The sequence below is a fragment of the Pipistrellus kuhlii genome, unplaced genomic scaffold (genome assembly GCF_014108245.1).
Source record: "Pipistrellus kuhlii isolate mPipKuh1 unplaced genomic scaffold, mPipKuh1.p scaffold_m20_p_13, whole genome shotgun sequence".
NCBI classification, from domain to species: domain Eukaryota; kingdom Metazoa; phylum Chordata; class Mammalia; order Chiroptera; family Vespertilionidae; genus Pipistrellus; species Pipistrellus kuhlii.
Genome location: NW_023425438.1, coordinates 18,356,512 through 18,378,247, shown reverse-complemented (window position 1 = coordinate 18,378,247; position 21,736 = coordinate 18,356,512). Strand labels below are relative to the sequence as shown.

At 38.8% G+C, this 21,736-nt stretch overlaps 1 protein-coding gene across 5 annotated transcripts in view; it reads left to right on the top strand.

Moving 5' to 3' along the window:
- Positions 1–15,263, top strand: part of LRPPRC (leucine rich pentatricopeptide repeat containing) — a 79,744-nt gene extending 64,481 nt beyond the window's left edge. For 2 of the 5 annotated variants that reach the window (XM_036435166.2, XM_036435164.2), the window contains exons 31-38: positions 1,671–1,759; positions 5,183–5,387; positions 7,222–7,361; positions 7,516–7,631; positions 10,007–10,081; positions 11,841–11,925; positions 13,722–13,864; positions 15,096–15,263. In XM_036435166.2, coding sequence (XP_036291059.1) covers positions 1,671–1,759; positions 5,183–5,387; positions 7,222–7,361; positions 7,516–7,631; positions 10,007–10,081; positions 11,841–11,925; positions 13,722–13,864; positions 15,096–15,152 — 910 coding nt within the window. In that variant the 3' untranslated portion in view covers positions 15,153–15,263. Of the gene's footprint in view, positions 1–19; positions 56–1,670; positions 1,761–5,182; positions 5,388–5,665; positions 5,749–5,875; positions 5,993–7,221; positions 7,362–7,515; positions 7,632–10,006; positions 10,082–11,840; positions 11,926–13,721; positions 13,865–15,095 lie in introns of those variants that run through there. The other 3 variants (XM_036435167.2, XM_036435168.2, XM_036435169.2) reach the window with 3 other exon arrangements.
- Positions 15,264–21,736: the final 6,473 nt, after the last annotated feature.

Sequence of the window (21,736 nt, the reverse complement as noted above, 5' to 3'; positions counted from 1 at the left end):
ACCGGTTTCAGCCTAGATGGTTTTTTAAAAGGAAAGATCAAAACTATGGACAGAAGTAAACTTATTATATTGTATGAATGAGTCCAATTTAAAGATCTCTGCCAGTAACTTTTTGTAGTTATTTTTCCTTTTGCCAGTTTGGAATATACTTTGGATACGACTGATAACTTCTACATAGGCAAAATATAAGTATTTGGTCTATACTGGAACTGAATAGAGTCTTTGTCTTCTTGTTTATTTCACTTTAATGTTTGTATTGAATAGGTAGCTTCCCAAGGTGGGAGAGAAAATGTTCTGTGTTCGAGGTCTTTGAAAGGTTTATAGTAATTCACACTTGATGTCCATTAAAAGAGAACTTTCGTTAACCTCGTGATTTTAATAAATTTTAGGAAGTATTTTCAAGTAAATATGGTATAATACATGTAATAATGTTGGCATAAGAAGTGAGCTTAATTTTAATAGCATCTACTGTTTATTTAATCATGTAAAGATTGAGAAAGTAAATCCTTTATTTTAGGCAGTTTATAGTCTGCAGGAGTTGTTGACTTAAGAGCTTTGGCAGATGGTACAAAGGAAAGGAGTTAAACTGAGCAGTGGGTGCTCTGGTGGGATTAAGAGGATCGATCGGTTGGGGGATAAGAAAATCCTGCGCCTCGGGGTGAGGGGGGCTGCAGGAGTGAACCCCAGAGGCTGGAAGTGACAGAGGATGGGCACATCACTGTGTCTTTGGAGGATTTTCTTGGGATTGACGAGAACAATTTAGCAGTGACCCTGCTGTTCTCGAAATCTGCCCACGTCGGCAGGCTGAGGTTGTTGGCAGCAAGATCATCACTGAGCTTGATAAGGCAAATGGCAGCAATTGCTTTTGCTCTTTTTGACCTGTGGAGATTTCCTAATCGGGCGGTGAGCCCTGCGGATACTGAAATTTCATCACAGGAGATGTACAAACATGTAGCAAACAGAAATCATCTCTGACTAGGGTTTGTTTGTTTTTTAAATCCTGTAGGTTTTAGTCATAAGTAAAGCACTGTTTTGCTCTTGGGTTTTAAAAAGTTGGGGGGGTTTGTTTTAAATTTTTAAGTCCAGGACAAGATTGTCGTGTGAAATTTTAAATTTTAATGTAACAATGGTTTTAGTTCTACAGGATGTTCACCTTTAAAAATTTGTATGAGGACAGCAAATTAAAAATTAATCAACCAAGTGATAGGAGGTTAGTTAGTAATATGCTTTAGTTTATGTTTAAAATATACCGTGCTGAAAATAAGCGTTCATTTTTGTTGCCGAAAGAATAGTTTTACATTTTATAATTATGGTGAATGTAGAAAAAAGAGGAAAAGGGATCCTGCTTAGGATACAGCAGAACAATGCAGGGCATGCAGTTATTTTAGTCATCTAATATGTCAGCATCTGAACCGATTGTTTAAAAAAATCTTGTACTTTGTTTCTTTTGTTGCTCATTTCCAACTTTGTCATCTGTCAGAATGCAAAAAAAAATTATCCTTCTATAACCATTGACAGGATAACACAAAAGCTGTCTCCAGGTCGATATTTTGCAGCAATATTTTTAACATACGAACAGTAGTTTTTATAATTTCACCTTGGTGCTCAACCATTTATTATCGTATCAGAAGCATGTCAGTAATTCCTTTCTGAATGTCTGCTTCTTTTAGCGCTGAGACCCACATCAAGGGCTTCACACTGAACGATGCTGCCAACAGCCTCCTCATCATAACGCAAGTTAGGCGGGATTATTTGAAAGGTATGTCACAATGCTTGACCTTTACGTCACATTAATGCCTCTGCAGATTTTTCTTGTAACGCCCTTCGAATACTTGGATAAAGGAGTCCATTTAGCAAATTACCTGCTTATCAAGAGCCTTTTGTGGTAGCTGAGAGACGTAAATTACTGTACATGCATTTATAATACAGCTTGAATATGAATGTACTTGTCATTTGACCACTTAGTCCAGTTTCCATTCCATTTAACACAAGATGGGTTTTCTTAAGATGAATCACAGCTCTTCAGACATGCAAAATTTGTGTTCCAGAACGAGAGAAAGTACAGGCTTTCAAGTGCGTTAAAATTCACAGCACAAGTCACTTTGCTTTGGAAATTAACATACTTTACTTCAGAGCATCTAAAACAATTCCCAGCAGTTGTTTCTTGCATATTGTATTGGTTGTGTGTGAGATAGCAAATGAGTTAAATTGAGTGTTAAATGTGTGGGATTGTGCACCAAATGATTATAATATTGATTTTTAAAACTTAATCTAATACTTTTTTAATAGTCCATAATGCTATCGGTAATAAAATGTGGTGTTTGTTTGGAGTTTGGAATTTAGAGTTTTTAAATAAATATTAACAGGATAATACTAGAAAGATATGGAGATGGACTTTGCGGAGGATCGGGATGGTGGCCGCTTGTTTGGTAGAAGCTGTTTTTGGGTTGCTGAAGAATGGGTTTGCATCTGGAGGTCTTATGAATGAGCTCTCCCCAGGGGGGAAATGATGAACCTTAAAATTAGGTAGACATCTTTTCATGGGTAGGTTTACATTTGAAGTGTAATAGGAACACCTTAGTTTTGCCAGTATGACAAAAGCCCACTTAGGAAATCTTTAAGGAAGATTGAAAAAAGCTCTTTAACTATTTGGTATTTTACTTATTTCTTCCCCAGTCTGTAATAATGATGTTATTCCCCACTGGTGTGTTTATTAAATAATGTCATATCCCTCAGAGAAAGTTGCTCTCTGATTGTGTAGCGTTAATGTTGCCTGTAATACCTAAATGTGCTGATCTTTAGGCGTCTTCCTAATTGATTAGGATGCACTGTGTAAGATGATTTCTCCCTTTGCAAAATTTTCACCTCAGCATTCCACAGGCAGGGCCAGCCTGCAGTCTTTTTGGACAGCCTTGAGTCATAATTAAGTGTTGGAGGGCTTGTTTTTAATATGTTAAAGGCTTTCATTTTCAAAAGAGGCTTTTTGTCAAATTGGTATTTTAGTTTATATATATCTGTAGGCACGAAGATAAGAATAAAATACTTTTAATTTCAAGGGATTAATTTTTTTTTTAGCAGAACCTGAACTGAATTTAACTTGACTGCTACACTCTACTTACATGTGAGATACCCTGGAGAAACCATAAGAAACTTTGACTTGTAATTTTCACATCTCAGCTGTTCAGTTGAACTGGAAGTTGGCTGAGAGCAGGAGCCATGAGCCACCTCCTGTGCCTCAACACAGACTTACTTATTGTTAAAATGATATGGGCAAGGATGGGAATGGTGTTGGCACTGCCCCCATGTCTTTATTTTGCTCTGTGGCTGAGCTCCCAATTTAAAAAACCCTCTTCTCTTTTTTACATTTCTTTTTTTTTCTTTTCTTTTTTACATTTCTTTTTCTCAGTCCCATCTAGAACAGGAAGAAAAATAAAGCCAATTCAATTTTAATCTAATTTTATAAGTGAATACTGTTTTGGAATATTAATAGCTGATACATGTTACCTTTGCAATACAATCAGTATGACTAATAAATTAGGTGAAAATGAAAAGGAACAGGTGTATAGGTACCGGTTTTTATTGTCTCTTAAGTCATAAACAGTAGAGAAGGAAGGTGCTGGGAATATGATTTAGGTCCTAAGGTCCTATACTCCTTGGGGGTAGACATCAGGTGAACTCTTCTCCTCGATCCTCCACTCCGTCAAACACCTGTGCATCCACTGATGCAGGTTCTACACTGGTTAGGTCCCTGGGTTAGTGTCTAGCAATATGACCCTCGGGCAAATTATTAAACTCTCTGCCTCTGTTTCTCACCTGTAAAATTGGTACTTGGGTAGTTGTGGGTGTAGTTGCTTACTACTGTGCCTGGCATGTAGCAAAAGCTCAATAAATGCAGGTTACTATCATCGTCATCATTATCTTATTTTTGTTTTAATTTTAATTCACTGGTGGAAAAAGCCTCCCTAGCTGACAATATTCTTGGTTAATAAAAATATCCTGAAATTATCTGTGTATGACCACCAGTTAAAAAGATGTTATCAAGCTTATTTTCTATAAATTTATTAACAGTTTTTGTTACCTATATGTACATATTTATAAAATTTTATTGAATATGCCTTTTAAACTACCGGTTTCCTCTTTTCCCCATTTGAGAATCACTGGCATTTGGAGTTATTATAAATTGTTTATTCGGTAATAAACACTGAATCCATTGTCTTTTCACTATATCACTTGTAATAGACTTTAATTATTACTCTTTCCCCATTCTTCTATAAAAGAAATGTTCTCCTTATTTGGAAAGCTGCTTTGAAAGTCTTAGTTTTGTCTATGTTACAGTAATTGCTGTAAGCTGTGAAGGTTTTTTTTTTTTAGTAGTACCAGTAGTAGTGTTAATTGTTATGCTAAGTATTATATTTTCCCTCAATCCACCACTTGATTTAATATAATGATTTCACTACACTTGCACAAGTCAGTAAATCAAAAGGATGTTTCAAATTTATCCATAATCAGGTACTTAAGAAAAAAAATTCCTGTGGCTATATCTATGGGAATCTGATGAGTTTTTTTTATCTTCTTAGAAAAATGAGAGCAAGAATCTACCTGCAAGATATTTTTCAGTAGTGTAAAATAAATTTGCTAGTGTGAAAGTTGAATGTTTCAGTTTGGCTGTTTTTGCATAATTGATCCTATTTGAACTAGAAAAAGATACTGTTTTCCAGAAAGAACCTTTGGAATATTAGAAGATTTGATAATCATCTAATTTTTGAGTATAATAAAGTCTGGGGAAGTATAAATACTCGTATAGTAGAAATTATGTATTTTTGGAAACTTCATTCTTTAACATTCTTATTTATATATCCCTCTGAACTTGTCAACTTCCTTGAATTGATGAAATGTTTTTCCCAGAATGGTACCCACATTCTTTCAATATCGTTTGTATTTTCTGTGACTTAAAGAAGACATTTCTCTGGTCTCTGTCTTATAGGTAGTCCAAAAAATTGTTATTATTATTTTTTTTTAGGTTTTTTATAAAATGTAAATATTTTCTGTAACCTAGGATAAATTATTCAGAGCTTTTTGTCTATAGCCATTTGGTATTTGTATTTAAAAGCTGGTTTTCAAAGTGCATTAAAGTCATTATGGCTAATACAAGAAAAACTCTGTCACTGCTCTTCTGTTGCAGAGGCTCTCACAATGCTGAAGAAGGCCTTGGAGCAGGGGCAGACACCTTCTAAGCTGGCAGTGACCCGCCTGATTCAGGCATGTGCTTTGAAGGGTGATTTAGAAAGCATACAAGCAATTCAGAAGATGGTAAATGGACTCGAAGAGGTGATTGGACTTTCAAATATGGTTTTCATCAATAACATTGCTTTGGCACAAATAAAGAAGTGAGTATTTTCAAGCTTTCTTTTTCTCCATCGGATGCTGAGAGGACATTACCTCTAATATTACCTTTTAAAACTTTTTAAAGCTATTAGAAACCACATCAACTAAAGAGGAAATATGGATGCTAGTTGCTGATCATTCCCTAACTGTTTGGGAACATTTTATTATATATTATGGAATGTGTGGTAGCTTTAAATTAAATCAGAATAAAAAACATTTATCAAATTTTTCAAATTCATAAAATTTGTTTCACGGTTGCAAACTGTTCTCATTCATACAGGCCAGGCCCTTGGGGAAACATGTTGTTACAGAAGGGAAAAATGAATTCATTGATTGTCAGCAACACTGAGGGCGACAGTCTACTACCCTGTTTCCCTGAAAATAAGACAGTGTCTTATATTAATTTTTTCTCCCAAAGTTGCGGTAGGTCTTACTTTCAGGGGATGTCTTATCTTTCCATGCGCTAGGTCTTATTTTCGGGGAAACACAGTAGAACATTGTGAAACAGAGAGCCCAGCAAGCTTGTTTGAAATAGAAGTTTCTCTTTTCCCACCCTCCTACCATCCACCCTGTCATTACAGCTCCACAAAAAAGGAGGTGTAAAGAGGTGATTCTCTTACCACCAACACTAGATTCCTTGTGAGAATCGCCACGGTAGACAGAAGTAACTTGATTTTTATTAACTTTTTCAAGTTCAAAATTCATGGGGATAATTATGGAATTGGCCTCTTTTAGGCCTTTAGAAAAAAAATGTTCTTTAGTAGTTAATCTTACATATATTTAATGGGTTAAGATACTAAAATGTAATGTTTGTGTTTTTTTGGTTTCTATATCTTTGGACAGAGAAGTTGTGTTTTGATTTCTCTTTTAAAACTATTTCCCCAACAGAACTTTTAAACTTTCCCTTTAATGAGAAAATGTGATTATGTTAAGTTCAAGGAAATTATCCAAGTAAGAGCAGATGAATTTTTAAAAGTTATCATATAAACACAGTTTTATATGATGTGGAGAATATGTTTTTATTTACTAGTGAATAATTTTTCTAACTAAGACCTGTAAGAAAAATTTATTGTAATGGGTGTTCATTTTTAGTTAGAGAATTCTTATGTTTTAGGTAATAATTTCAACATAAATATTAGAATGCCATAACTGTAAAATAGCAACTAAAGAGTACTTTACCCAAAAAGTTATAAAGATAATTTTTTTTACTGTAACTTGTTAAATAAGGCCATGTAATTGAATTTTTAATGTAAAGTGTGAAGATACTTTTTTCTGATAATTTTAGTATAAATTGAATATTTTTCAAATGTTCTATAATACCTGAGAGAGAAAAAAATCATTGTGACTATCGTTTGAGATATTTGAAAGTACACCTTTTAAAGACATCATCATCATCTTTAAGAATCCGGAGATGGTACATACTAACTTTACTTAATGCAATAGTGACCATTGTACATTATATAGCCAAAATTGTAGCACTTATACAAGTTTTTTATTTTATATCCAAAGAGCTACAAAATCAAATTAAATATTTAAGATACAATTTTTAAAAGTTATAATGCTTGTATATATAGTAGTTTGATTTTTTTCTCTCGAGCAGTGTTTTCAAATAAGCAACTACTTTTAATTATTGTAGCATAAATCACCTAGGGATTGTTTTTGCTACCAAAGTGTGATTGAGTTCAACTTGCACAGTGTTTTTTCTGGTTCATATGAATATATTTCCTTTTTTTCCCTAAGCATTTGCATGTGTGAATCCCAAGGTAAGTTCTCCTATGAAAACTACCTGAAATATTAATACAAGAGGAAATATTTCTTTATATCTTTCTTTTACAGCAATAACATAGATGTTGCAATAGAAAACATTGAAAATATGCTTACTTCAGGGAATCAAACCACGGAAACCCACTATTTTGGTTTGGCGTACTTATTCAGAAAAGTAATAGAGGAGCAGTTGGAATTGGCACTTGAAAAGAGTAAGTTAGCTATTTTTTGCTTTTAAAAAAAGAACAGAAAACAAATATATACACACAGAAAAGAACCACATTTTCTCTCTAGTGAGGCTGGACCGAATTTCTCTGGTGTGGTTTAAGTGAGAGATTTTTCTCCCTTGTCATTTTTCCCCCCTAGTAAGCATCATGGCAGAGAGACTGGCCAATCAGTTTGCCGTATACAAACCTGTCACCGACCTTTTCCTTCAGCTCGTGGATTCGGGCAAGGTGGATGATGCCAAAGCTCTCCTACAGGTAATGGCCCACACACGGAGCAGTGGGGCTGATGGCTCGTCAGAAGTAAATTGAGAAATTACGTGACACAAGTGTGTGGTAGAATGTGAATGGCATTGTGGTGCTGCTAGCACGTTTAAGTTCATTGTGAGTCAAGGTTGCATGATAAGGACTGGATTGTGAATTGTTGGATGCTGTGCCAAATCAGATTGGAAATGTCCTTGGATTTTAGAGGGGAGGGGGCCAGAGGGAGGATTTGTTTTGATGAAATGATTTGAAGACAAATGTTTCTCTACAGATAGGTAACTATTCCTTTGATTTCTTACTTTAATTTCTCTAATGATCTAAAGACTGTGCATTACCATGGCAACACAGTTTGCAAACAAAAAGTAGGAAATGTTTGCTTTTCAAGTACCGCTTCCACTTGAATACACAAACATTTTCAGTGCCTTGCTCAAGGTTTATTAAGAGTTGAACTTGCTTTCTATTCACTTGTGTGTCACAGACATATTAAACGACAAATGCAGGTCTCTGTGGCCCAGACTCTCAGTTAAATTAGCAATCTTCCGGGAAGGAGACAACTGCATTCCTGCTATTTGAGCAGCACTAAATATCAAGCTGCTCCAAGCGGGGACGGTGGGTGATGGGAGCTGCTGCTGGCAGTGTACACAAACAGGCACCGCTGCGGAGCCCCTTCCCAGCGGGCGGCAGTCAAACCGTCACCGCGATCCTGCCAGCGGCGGGTTTGTGTAGACTCCCTGTGTCACACTGAGGTCTGGGGCCGGTTTCTGATAGTAAATAATATTCTATTCACCTACATTTTTAACTAGTAGAAGGGATGAGAAAACGACTCGTTTACCAGAGCTCTAGATTCAGTCCTTCAAGTTCTTCTATTGTAGTTTGAGAGTAGAATCCAAGCCATTTTTAAAAGGTATGCCTGAGAAACATGTCTGTGTTAACAGTTTTGTAAAAAGTGTCAATTGGCACTGCCTCTAAGGCTTTTGTACCTCCTTTTCTGGCCAGAGAGAAATCTAGGTTAATTGAAAATTCTATTGTTTGGTTTGGTTTCTTTACCTTCAAAAAAAACAAAAAACAAACAAAAAACAACAACAAAATAGAAAAGGAAGTTTGTGATAGGGATTTCAGGAATTTTCTAATCTTCCTGCCTTTGGTATTTCAGATTCTCTCTTGAAAGAACTAAACTCGAATGCTTTATCTTTGTGTGTACATTTCTCAGTGTACCTACTAGGAGTATTTGCATATCTAATTATACATGTGGCTGTATTTGTTAAATTTAACATAGTATTTTGATTGTTCTCTAGAAAAATGGCACTTGCTATTTTTTCTGCCAGCCTGTTCTGAGCCCGAATCTTTCAAGGCTCTTAGCACCTGGGTGGAGCCTGCTGCCCTCGGAGCGCATTCAGCCAGAGCGGCTTGCCTAGCAGCTCTTGGTGACCGCTAAGTGTTCTGCATCTTTTCGCTTTCATCCCTCAGTAGACTGAGGTTTCCAATGATAAAGCCTTTACCCATCCTTTACCTGCTTGTCAAACAGTAAAAGATTATTCTTACTGTGCCGAAGAATACTTTATTCACTGATGTCGAAAACATCAGTTTATAATGTAAATGTTCTGTGTGCCCCCAAAAATTCTTTTTATACTGTTCGTTTTAGTATTGACAATGTTTTAAAGCTTTGAAAGAGGAATGAGCTTTTAGAAACTTAAGGAATGACATCTATGAAGAGTAAAAACTAAAATATTGTCTTGCCAAATTTGATTTTACTGTTGCATCTAAGATCCGGTAGACACTTGATTTATGTGGTCTGTCACATAAACTTTTTTTTTTTAGTTTAACTTTTGTGTCTTTCTCAAGCTCTGGCTGTCGCAATGAAAGCCTTTTGTAAAATAGAGAGATTGAAATCAGTCCTTTTGTATGCATAAGTGTAGGTAATTATACTTTAAAGAGAACTTGCTTTGTACATTTTAATTTTTATAAAGAAACGAGCAGTTATCTCCCTGACACCTTATTAAATGTATAATTAACCTTATGATCCCTGGCTCACTTGTGAGTGCTTGGCAGTATAATTGGAGAGGAGCAGTGTTTCTTTTTTTCCTCTTTCTTTGCAGTCCTAAACCTTGTTCTGTGGTTGTTGAAGCACTAGTTTAATTTCTCCCTTGTCTTTTTAAACAAACTTTTATACTTGCAAAGCCAAGGGTAGCATTCACAAAAGCTTGACGTGGTTCTTTTTTCTTGCCTTAAAAATATTGGCTGACCACTAGGCCTTCCTTTTAGTAATGATACATTACTGTATTATTGTGAACTTTCTTAATTGGAAATAATTGCCTTGGTCTGCTTGTCTATCAGAAACCTTCACTTACTGATACTGTTTCAATTTTTAGAGATGTGGTGCAATTGCTGAGCAAACCCCAATTTTCGTGGCGTTCTTTATGAGGAGTTCCCAGAAGCCAGGAAAGGTACTATGCTGGACTTGCTGACTATAAGCCAATCTTGTTGCTTCAAGGCCTGATCTAAAAACCTGAAGATCGAAGACTTTACTTGTCTATACTTGTTTACATTTTTACATGTTGACAAAAAGTTGGTGTGGCTCCTTAGTTGAACTGGAAACATAAAACAAGTTCACGCAGTGAACACTCCACGCACATAGTATGCATGGGGAGCCCCCAGGAAGGGCCCAGAGAAACAGGAGATAAAAACCCTGTTGCTTAGGTCATTTGGGACATGTGACAGTGTGCAGAAACATTCCCCGCCTCACGAGGCCTATTTATTTATTTATTCATTTATTTATTTTTACCATTTTTAACCATCTGGTAGTTTAGCCATTTGGCCTTAAACCCGGTATGTGCCAAAAATTAATGTTTTCAATTTGTGCACTTACCTTATGTACACTAAGAGATTCATGCATGGTGCATAGAACAGAAACAAGTCCTATTTTTGATTTAAAAAAAAAAAAAAAAACACATTTCCAAAAAATTTATTTACCGTATTTTTCGGACCATAAGACACACCGGACCATAAGACGCACCAGTTTTTAGAGAAGGGAAATGAAGAAAAAAAGATTCTGAAACAAATAGTGTCCTAAAATATTTTATGTGCATTAAAACCCAACATCACAGTCATAAACACATGTAATCAACCCTGTAAAGTAAACAGCAGCATTTAGAACCATTTTAGAGCCGGGCAAGCACACAAAGACCACACAGAGCCTGGCAAGTAAAAAAACTTTTTTTTTACAGTATATGTGTAGGCTATATTTGGACCATAAGACGCAGGGACTTTTCCCCCCCACTTCTGGGGGGGGGGGGGAAAGTGCGTCTTATGGTCCGAAAAATACGGTAGATCTGATTTTACTGTTGAGCACCAGGAACCCCATTCTTAGTTTATTTGGGCACATTATGAAGTTTCAAATTGAGGGCCAATTATAATGTTTGTTTTATTGTGAAACATTTAGATTGTCTCCAGTCTGTGAGGTCTAAGATTTCCTTAATTTCTACACACTTCTCTCACACACACACACACTTTTAAAAAAAAATTGTTTTTACCTAATTGCAAATTTTTGGTATATTTTTATTGATTTCAGAGAGAGAGAGAGAGATGCATAAACATTATTGATGAGAAAGAATCATTGATTAGCTGCCTCCTGCATACTCTACCCTAGGAATCAAGCCTGCAACCCGGGCTTGTGTCCTGATTGGGCATTGAACTGAGGCCTCCTGATTCATAGTTCGATGCTTAACCACTGAGCCATGCCAGCCAGGCAATATTGCTTTTTTGTATTTTATTTATTTATTTACAAATTTAAGCTAGCAAATAAAATTACGACTTGCTTATTATTTTTTAAATTTCTTTATTGATTAAAGTATCACATATTTATCCTCATCCCCCCATTCTCATCCCAAACCCTTCCCCATGCATGCGCTCGCCCCCCCCCCCCCCCGCCCCGTTGTCCTGACCACTGGTTAGGCTCATATGCATGCACACAAGTCCTTTGGTTGATTTCTCCCCCTTCTCCCCACCCTCCCCACAACTTGCTTATTATGATGCTTGCTTTCTTGCAGTGGTCTAGAATTGAAACCAGCCTGTATACAGAAGGGCAATAGTCTGTTAAATTGAGTAGGCAGTTCTATTGTAATTATTGTCAAGATTCTGTGATTTCATGTTTATATATCAGTGTTTTATTTCACAGTTCTTCTCACTTCTATTTTAATATCCTAGACATCAATATTGAGATCTTTAATAGAACTGATTCCTGAATTAGTTGAAAAAGAAGAAATATACACTTCGATCATGAAAAGCTGTAGTAAGTAGTTTAACCTGACTATATTAATATTTAAGTGATTTAAATATTTATAATATAGTAAGTATCCCGGGCTCCTGGGAAGTCCACTTGGGTTTACATAGTGGGAACCAATCCAGTCTCCCCAAGGCCCTGCCACCTGAAACATCGCATGAAATAGGCACATACTTGAGACTACCACTTGCCTTGCCTTCTTGCTCCTTCAGTACCCTCCTTGCTTACCGAGGCCTTTGAAATAATAGGCCCTTTACCAAAAAGTGGGCTCCAAAGTTTCACTTAAGTCACAGTGGAAATTCCTGGCTTTTAGACAGTTTCCTGATTGCCTGCCCATCACATATGAGAGGGAACTTGTCTAAAGTTACCTCAGTAATCAAAATACACGGTAGCATTTCTAAGTTTAGATCACCTACCCATCTGCCAACAGCCGATTTGCTCACTTGAGGCAGGAGGTAAATAAATGGCTGCTTTTTTTATTTTATTGTTGGCAGGACAACTGATTGCAATCAGAATTAGTAAACTGGTTCTCCGGTTTTCCACCCTTGTCAGGAGAACATGAAGTATTTTAAAAGAGAGCTGTAATCACAAACCTTCTCAGAGTTCCATGGTCAGATATTAAACAATAACTAAGTAACATGAAATAGAGTCAGTCAGCATCAAACTATTAAATTTGTGTGATGCCGCTTGGGAATCGGGAGGGAGAAGAAGCGGGGAGACCAGGAAGTGGTGGAAGGGAAGATGAGAGCTTTCTGAGCGGCTTTCTGGACGATGAACCCTTGGCACGGAGGGAAAGGGTTGGCACGGGAGATTGAGTTCACCCCGCCTACCAAGATCTGTGCAGACACAGTGAGAGCTGGTGCATCATCACCCTCGCTCCCTTTTGGGTGATCCTTAGGTTGACTCCTAAACTTCTCATGTCCATTCTGGAGGCCCGCCCTGGAGCTGCCATATTGGGGTTGTTTATAGAACATTAGTGTAGGATCAGAGGGTTGTTAGGTGCTTAGAGGTTAACAGTTACCAGCAGCTAATAACTGAGCCCCTATAATCTTAGCAGTAAATGTAGAAAGAAAACTTCTGCAAATCAGCCAAGGTGGACAGACAGCTAACCCCAGCTCCTGGGCTACTCATTCACCCATTTTAGTGAAATAGTAGTGTAACTTGTTAATAGGTAGATGTATATAGCTTTTCATGTGGATTGATTTTGTATGGATTTTTTTTTGTCATTGTAGCTAACTGTATTCCTCACATTTGCTTATTTTGTAACAGAAGACTGTATTGAAAGTCTTTTTGATGTTGTTTAGCTGATGATCTTGATACTGATGTAGATAAAGATTCTTCATAATTTGCATGTCCCTCACCATGACAATTCCTGAATTACATTGATTTCAGAATATGGTTTTAAGCAGAAGAGATTTGAATGGTGTGTGCTTACTCTGTAGTTGAGGGTTTCAGTTTGTAGTCACTTTTACAATCATAGATCTTTTAAAATAGTTGTATTTGTCATTTTCCTTCTCTTTTGTGGTGACTGAAAGTTACTACACTATGTTTATTTCAAATACCTCAACCTTCCATACCCATGTATAAACATGCACGCGCAAACGCACACACTCAGCGAATGAGAGGTGTGGGGAAGGAGTGAGGGTGCTTATAGATTCTGAATGTGGCTTTTGTTAACAATAGTTTAGTATTCATTTGAGATAAAACAATCCAGGTAGGAAGACAGAGGTCCCTGAATAGCCAAGTGTTTTGGGAAAAGAGGAATCCAGGTTGTGTTTATCTGTGACTAACATCTTTCTCTTTAGGCGTGAGCAGAGATGTCCCGTCTGCCAAAGCACTGTATGAAGATTTGATTGCAAAGAACATAAAACTGGATAATCTGTTTCTAAAACGTTATGCAGTTTTGCTGAAGAATGCTGGAGAGCCTGTCCCTTTCCCTGAGCCCCCTGTGAGTATTTCTTAAGGAGGGAAAAAATCACCTCTACAGATTTATGAACACTTCACAATAATGTATTAAAAAAAAATAAGTTGAATAGTTAATTACATGAGGATTAGATCTCTGTGGAAAACCCTCAGGGGACGGTTTCGAGAACTGAACCTTCATACATCGGGCACGGGCTGTGGGATAGTGTAACCCTCTGGGAGTGTGGTTTAAAATACAAGGTCAGTTTCAGACTTTCAACTATAGTTATGAATTTATCAAATGTCCTTGGGGTGGTTTTCTCATTATTTCAACTTGAAATAGCATTTCATAACCTATATTGCAATAGCCTCGGGTATTATAGGACTGTTAATTGCTTATTCAATTTAAATACGTTTGTTTTTATTTCTTCACTTAGGACATTTTTTATTGAGATATAATTGGCATTATATTAGCTTCAAGTATACAATGTAATTATTTGATACTTGTATGTATTGCAAATTGACACTACAATAAGTCCAGTTAATATCCATCACCATATGTAGTAACAACATTTTTTTCTTATGAGAACTTTTGAAGAGCCACTCTGCTAGCTACTTTTACACATGCAGTACAGAATTATTAACTAATAAGCGCCATGCTGAATATCACATCCCCGTGACTTACTGGCCCTATGGCTGGAAATGTGTTCCTTTGACTCCCTTCACCCATTTCATCCCTCACCTCTTCTCAGGCAACCACCAGTCTTTTTTGGATAAGCTCTGTTTTGTGTCTTGTTAGTTAGATTCTACATATAAGTGAGATTTTATTGTATTCATCTTTTTCTGACTGACTTCTCTTAGTACAATGCCTGCAGGGTCCATCTATATTGTTGCAAATGGCAAGATTTCATTCTTCTTAATGGTTGAGTAATATTCCACTGGTGTGTACAGCACACCTTTTTTTATCCATCCATTCATTAATGGACATTTAAGTTATTTCTATGCCTTGGCTATTGTTTTTATTGTTCTATTTAACAAGAGGAATCGTAAGCAATATTTCTTTTCATTGTGTCATTGAACTGAAAGCCACACACCATATTTACTTCAAATACCACAATTGTCCATACTCCTGGTGCTAGCATTTACTCTGAATCTGGGGCTGACGATTTCATGAAACAAAGTGCTGCCAGTTTGCAGTACTTTGTGATTTTGAAGTTTTGTGCCATCACCTCTTGCTAGTAAATCTTACCTTCCTTTCCTTTTTATCTTCTCAACAGGAAAGCTTTGAATTTTATGCAAAGCAGCTAAAGGAATTAAGGGAAACCCCTTTGTGAAGCAAGCACGCACCACTTTGTTTTTTGTGTATTTGTGATTCTGTGTCTAAAATGTTATTTTTTAAATGTATTTGAGAGGACAAAAATAAATAAATGAAAAGTTAATCTGTTTATGTGCTTGTATTTATTGGTAATATGGGATATGATATATACAACAGCTCATTGACCATAGCTGTGTGCACTTGGTCACCAGACTTTTTTGGGTTTGCCTACAACATAAATCCGTGGCATTTTCTTTGAGGCTCCTGATGTATGTATGAAGCCATAATTTTTCAGGGTCTTCTTCCAATTAACTCTTCTTCCGGCCCTGTACACAGTTTCATTTATTATTTCCATTAAAAGGCTGTCCCTTTATTGAGAATGTACTAGTTAATATTGTTTATCTGAAGAAGGTTGGAACTGCACAGAATGGCGTTCAATGAGCTTTTTAATGTTCAATATTCTATGATATATCAATTCTTTACATGTATGAAGCCCTGCATAATTTTCCAGTTTTGTAAAATGTTGGCGTTAGAAGGTATCTTACCAGCCATCAAACCCAGTGCTCATTTTCCAGGGAAGCAGAATCAAAGAGACTTTTGCTTGCCCTTGGTTGGGGTACTATTCAATATTTGCCAATGCCTAGAGGTTCCTCACCATGCGTTCCCTCTACCACAATAGCTCCCATGAGCCTCTGCTCATAGAAGTCTCTAAAACCTAGTCTGAGTCCTAACTGATCATGACATAGAGCAAGGCACTTCCTCTCATCCTGGTTTCAGGAATTGTCAGCACAAAATACCCCAACACTGAGCCTCTTCATGCTCAGGTCCTATAAATATGTGATTCAATATACAAAGGAGTGGAATCTTGGTGTACATTCAGTTTTATCTCCAAATTGGCTTTCATGCCATTAATATCTCCATGATAAATGGGTACTTTAAGAAATGTAAAATGGTAGTCAGTTTGCCATTACAAAGATACGGGGATCGAAAATGTTTCATTTGAGAGTTATCCCTTTTTTGTTATATTCCTTGTCTATTTGAAATCTGTGACCACTTACTTGCTTCCCAATGTTTATGTGTATGGCCAGTGGAGGGGGTGAAGGTGGGGGTGGGGGGAGACACCGTGGCCTTGGGGAAATAACTTGACCTGTTTGTGCTGATAACCTATCTGAGGGACCAGCCATCCTGCGTCTAGAGCCGCCAGATTGCTTGAGAGGGTGGGATGATGGAAGAGAGCCAAGAAGTAAATGTTATGACATTGGCCATATTCTTCATCTTTTTGTACTTAGACCTAAGGAAATTAGACCTAGAGGACTTAATGAAAATTTCCTTGTGACTTGGGTGCAGGACCTGCACGTGTTGGGGTTATGATGTTGCCGGATTTGCCATGAGCCTCACTCCACTAGTGATTCCACTGAAGCAGGCCTTATTTTTTGCAGTTATGCTGATAGTTGAGCTCAGTTTTATTAATGTTCATTAGTAGAGATCTCTAAAAGGAGGCATAACCCTGGGGCATAATCTGGACTTTGCTGTCATCGTTGGGGAAACAGTACAATCTCAATCGCATGAAGTGACTCCAAGCCAGCCTGTGTATTGGCTGGTGAAATGCGTGTTAGTGCAGAGGAAATGGGCACAAATCCTAACCTAGCATTCTAAACATCTAATTGAATGTTTTACGTGATTAACTACTATGTCATATCTTTAGCACTGATTGGCATTCCCTTTTGAATGTAAATATTTAAAATTTAATAATTGTATATTATAGGTGGGCTTGTGAGTGGATGCTTTCTATAATAAATACCTACCAATGAAATTGAAACGAATGGAAATACAGAGTAAACACAATTACAGCAACGCTCAATAATACGTTTTAGATTCAAATTATAAGCAAACAGCTAATTCTAAAAAGTACACGTCATTGGAAACTAGTGTGCTTTATATGTAACTGAGCATCCGCGTATTTAAGCCTAATATAATTTTAATGTGAAATGCTTTGAATAACTTGTAGTCCAGATTTTTTTTTTAAATATATTTTATTGATTTTGTACAGAGAGGAAGGGAGAGAGATACAGAGTTAGAAACATCGATGAGAGAGAAACATCGATCAGCTGCCTCTTGCACACCCCCTACTGGGGATATGCCCGCAACCAAGGTACATGCCCCCGACCGGAATCGAACCCGGGACCTTTCAGTCCCCAAGCCGACGCTCTATCCATTGAGCCAAACCGGTTTCGGCTGTAGTCCAGATTTTTGCATCACTGCTTTTAGCCATTTCAAGCACCTGACTCTTAAAATGTTTAAAATGTTTAATTAAAAATTGTGCGGTGGCCTCTTGTTCCTGGAATCTCCTGGGTGCACAGTGTGTGGAGAACCGGTGAAGTTTCTGTTTACAGAGTTGGCAAAAATTAGCAGAGTTAAATATGTGATAAGGTAGGGGATTTTACCTTTCCTTGTCAGAGAGCAGGAGCGTTTTATAGACATGATGGCTTGATCCCCTCTGCGCGGGCTGTCCGCAGCACACTGTCCTCTGTCGTCTGCTTCGCCCGCATTCCTTTCTCCTGAAGCTTACTAGGCCGGCTCACTCTGGCCCCTCTCCCCACCCATTATATTAATTACTCCTTTCCAGGGCTCCCAAAGCCCCTGAAAAACACACAGGTTTTGGCTCCCTACGGACCAGTTCTTTGCTTCATGTCCATATCCCCAGGCCAAGCACAACCCTGGCTTTGAGTTCACAGTAAATCGAGTTACCTGTAGTCGGCTCTGTGGGTTCTTCACATCTAACATGAACATGTTACCGTGGGCCAGGCCTCCTCTTGCCCGATATTCGTGATGAGAAAACAAGGGCTGACAGAGTTAATATGCCCAGAATCACAGCCATATGTCACATGCTAGGACTCTGACTAGTCATTTAGTTGCTATGAGAATACAAAACAAAAAAGCAATCCAGCTAAAAGTAAAATCGCAATCTCTAAGATTATTTCAATTTTTAAAATATATATTTTATTGATTTTTTTTACAGAGGAAGAGAGAGGGATAGAGAGTTAGAAACATCGATGAGAATCATTGATCAGTTGCCTCTTGCACACCCCCTACTGGGGATGTGGCCGCAACCAAGGTACATGCCCTTGACCCGAATCGAACCCGGGACCTTTCAGTCCGCAGGCCGACGCTCTATCCACTGAGCCAAACCGGTTTCAGAAGATTAATCCAATTTAAAAAAAATAAACCACACACACATAAACCTTTCACATTAGTACAAGTGTTCCCAGTCTGGACAGCTTACATTGTAAGGCTATTTTCTTCTATTTAATCAAATACCCGTTGCCTGGCATAATCACTATGTTTGCAAATTCCAGTAAATTATTAAGCGAGCTATATATCGCAAATTGTTCTCTCCGGTGCAATTTATTTCAAGTCTTCAATGACTGAACTGACTGCACACCTTTTCTCACGTCTTTAAGCACAATTTTCATTTAATATTTGTTTTTCTGGCAAACCAATATCTAGAGTTTTTATAAGTGAAAGCAACATTCCTGAGGTATGATGGAACTCGGAGCTGCGGGGGGTACAAAATCATGGTAATTTATTGCTTTGCTGTTGTAGTCGTGCAGGCGAGTGTTTCCATTAGAAATGTATCCTGCAGACTTTACAAAGCCCACATTGTGTGGCCTCAGTACAAATAAAAGAAATGGCTGCATTAGCAAATTCAAAATAGCCACTTATCTTTTTCTCCTTTGCATGAAGAGCAAAAACACAACCTGGACAGTGGTCTGATCTCACCCTGCTTAGAGAGCCCTCTTCACCAGCCCTGCCCCACGTGTGCACTTGCTGAAGTCCTCGTTATTTACTCATTTTTGTCATTTCCTACCCCAGAGTGTGGGTCAGGCAAACCATTAGTCAGAGCCTGGCGCTGGTGGGTGCCCAGTAAGCATCGCTGAGTGAATCAATGGACGCATAACACCTGCTTCCCATCCTAGTCAGTTCTTTCTGAGATGCATGGTTTGTGTGCATTGAGGGGGTGGGGGGTCCTCACACACTTGTTTTCATTAGATCAGAGATGCCACGTTGTAGCTCAGAGCTTAGATATTGGGGGCTGAGGCCCCAGAAGTCCTTTAAAACCCGTGTTCTCGCATGTAAACATCTTCACAAAGTGTGCAGTGATGGAAATCAGGACAGCCTCGGGCTGAGCGAGCACAGGGCAAGAGTGGAATCAGCACCAGAAAACTTAATTTTAACAGTTTGAGGAAAGAAGGAATACTTCCAACTTTGCAAGAAGACAAGACCGTCATGCCGACAATAAATGTGAACACTATTACGGAGGAAGCGGAGAAGTGTGTTAACCAGCCGCCGAGGTGCTGTGTGTTTGGAAATCTCAACCCGCCGCTTGAAACATTAGTGTTTTAATTATTAGCTGCTCCTGGCCTGCCAGCCCAAAATGGGCTGTGCTCCATCCGCAGGCCTTCTTCCCGCAGCAGCGGCCTCAGGCAGCCAGTGAGGTAGGGACGCTGCTCTGTACCTGGCCCCTTTAAAGGAAGAATCAGTCATTCAAAAACAAATGATACATGACTTGAGATTTGGATGATAGGGGTTTTTTTGTGTGTGTGTTTGAACAGTAGATATATTTCCCAAATAAGCACAGGCCAACCAGCACGATGCTTCCTCACCCACACCTGACCCCTCGCTCCTTCCTGGGAGCCTCTGGGGCCCCAGGGACAGTGGCACAGGTGGCTGAGCAGAACGCCTCTGCTAAGTGACTCAATTGAGTCTCAGTAGAACCCCAAGCCCCAGGTCCGTAGTTAACATTTGGATTTGGTGTAGATTTAAATATCGCTGCTGCTGGCTGCTTAATCTGCGATCAAAACCAGAAGAAAAGCAGGAGAAAGAAAAAAGCAAACGCAAGTTCTACCTCTGTGAGCCTGACCAGGGAGCTAGCTCGTCCCAGGGCAAGATTATGTCTTCACTAATCCTTATAGGAACCAGAACTGTTAAATCCCATCAGGAAATATTCAAGTCAGTACAGGTAATTATTTTCTGCTTAATTAAAATGTCCTCATCAATAGCATAACTTGAAGTGGCGGGGAGTGGTTAAAATGCAAATTTCAAAACCATTCCCTTTTGATCACGGATCTGCAGACTAGAACCTGGGGCCACATCCAGCAGGCGGCCTGTTCCTGTAAATAACGTTTCGTTGGAACGCAGCCCACCACCCATGCTTTAGAGTGATCTGCGGTGGCTTTCACATTGCAACAACGGATGTGAGTAGTTGCAACAGAGACTTTGGCCGCAAAGCCTAAAATATTTGCCCTCTGACTCTTCCCAGGAAAAGTTTGCAATCCCTGCTCTTGGTCATGACACGTAAGCAGATCTCTACCCCTTGCGATGCAGGCAGGGCCAGCTGAACTGCATGTGCCTCTAGACCACTGGTTCTCCCGGGCCTCCCCTGGCGCTGGGAAGCCGTTTTTCAAAACAGTGGAGTCAGAATTGCTCCCTCCCTTCCTCCAACTGATGGACAGAGAATGAAACTCCACCTGCGGACGGACATTCCTGAGCACCTAACCAGGCGCCTTATATGGACTGTACATTGAGCCACCAATCAGCACCTGCCAAATACCCCAACCCGATTCCTAAGTCCCTAGGTCCCTAATCATAGGCCTTACATGAAACCACCATTCAGCGTGTGCTGAGTGCCCTAAGCCCCATCCCCTCTCTTTCCTCCCCTCACATGGTGCCTGAACTCTGGCCCTCGCTCTCTTTTCTCCTCTGGAAAGCAGCCGGCAGTGGTCCTCTTCTCTTCAATAAAGCCTGTGTCCTGATCCCGGTCTCCGGCCTCTCTGTTTCATCTTTCAAGAGGGAAAGAAAAGAAATGGTGGCTGTTGGAGTTTCTCCATCTCTGCTGCCCGGCACTTGGCCTCTTGCCCTGCACACGAGAGCCCCCCGAGCTATGGCAGCCTCCGCAGGCTGAGTGGCTGTCCCTCTCCCAGGGACAGACTGTCCACCCTCCCTGCACATTGGAATCACTGGGAATTGAAGAAAAACCCCAAGGTCCTCTTTCTCCTCCTTTCTCCATTTAGGCCTAAAGCCATTGGGTGACCAGTGTAGTGGGGGTGGGGCCGTGGTGGACAGCATAGGGTGAGGAAGGCACTGTGCAGACTCGGGGCAGCTTGGGATGGGAGTTACAGCCCAAGCAGCGTGAGCAGGGTCAGAAGGCGGGCGGTGTAGGTGGGAGATTGTTATATACAGGGATTAACCAAATGAGTGAAAATATTAAGGATAATGGAAGGCAGGTTTTTTACAATTGGAGGAGGAAATTACAGCCATGAAAAGGGAGAGGACTAGAATCAACTCTGTTATGCTGGATTGGAACTGGAAACATTAACATGGAGATTATATATATATATATATATATATATATATATATATATGGTATATATATGATATATATGATATATGTGGTATATATATGGTATATATATGGTGCGTGTATATGTATATATGTATATATATTATATGGTGTATATATGATATATGTGGTATATGTGGTGTATATATATGGTATATACATGGTGTGTGTATATGTATGTATGTGTGTGTGTGTGTGTGTGT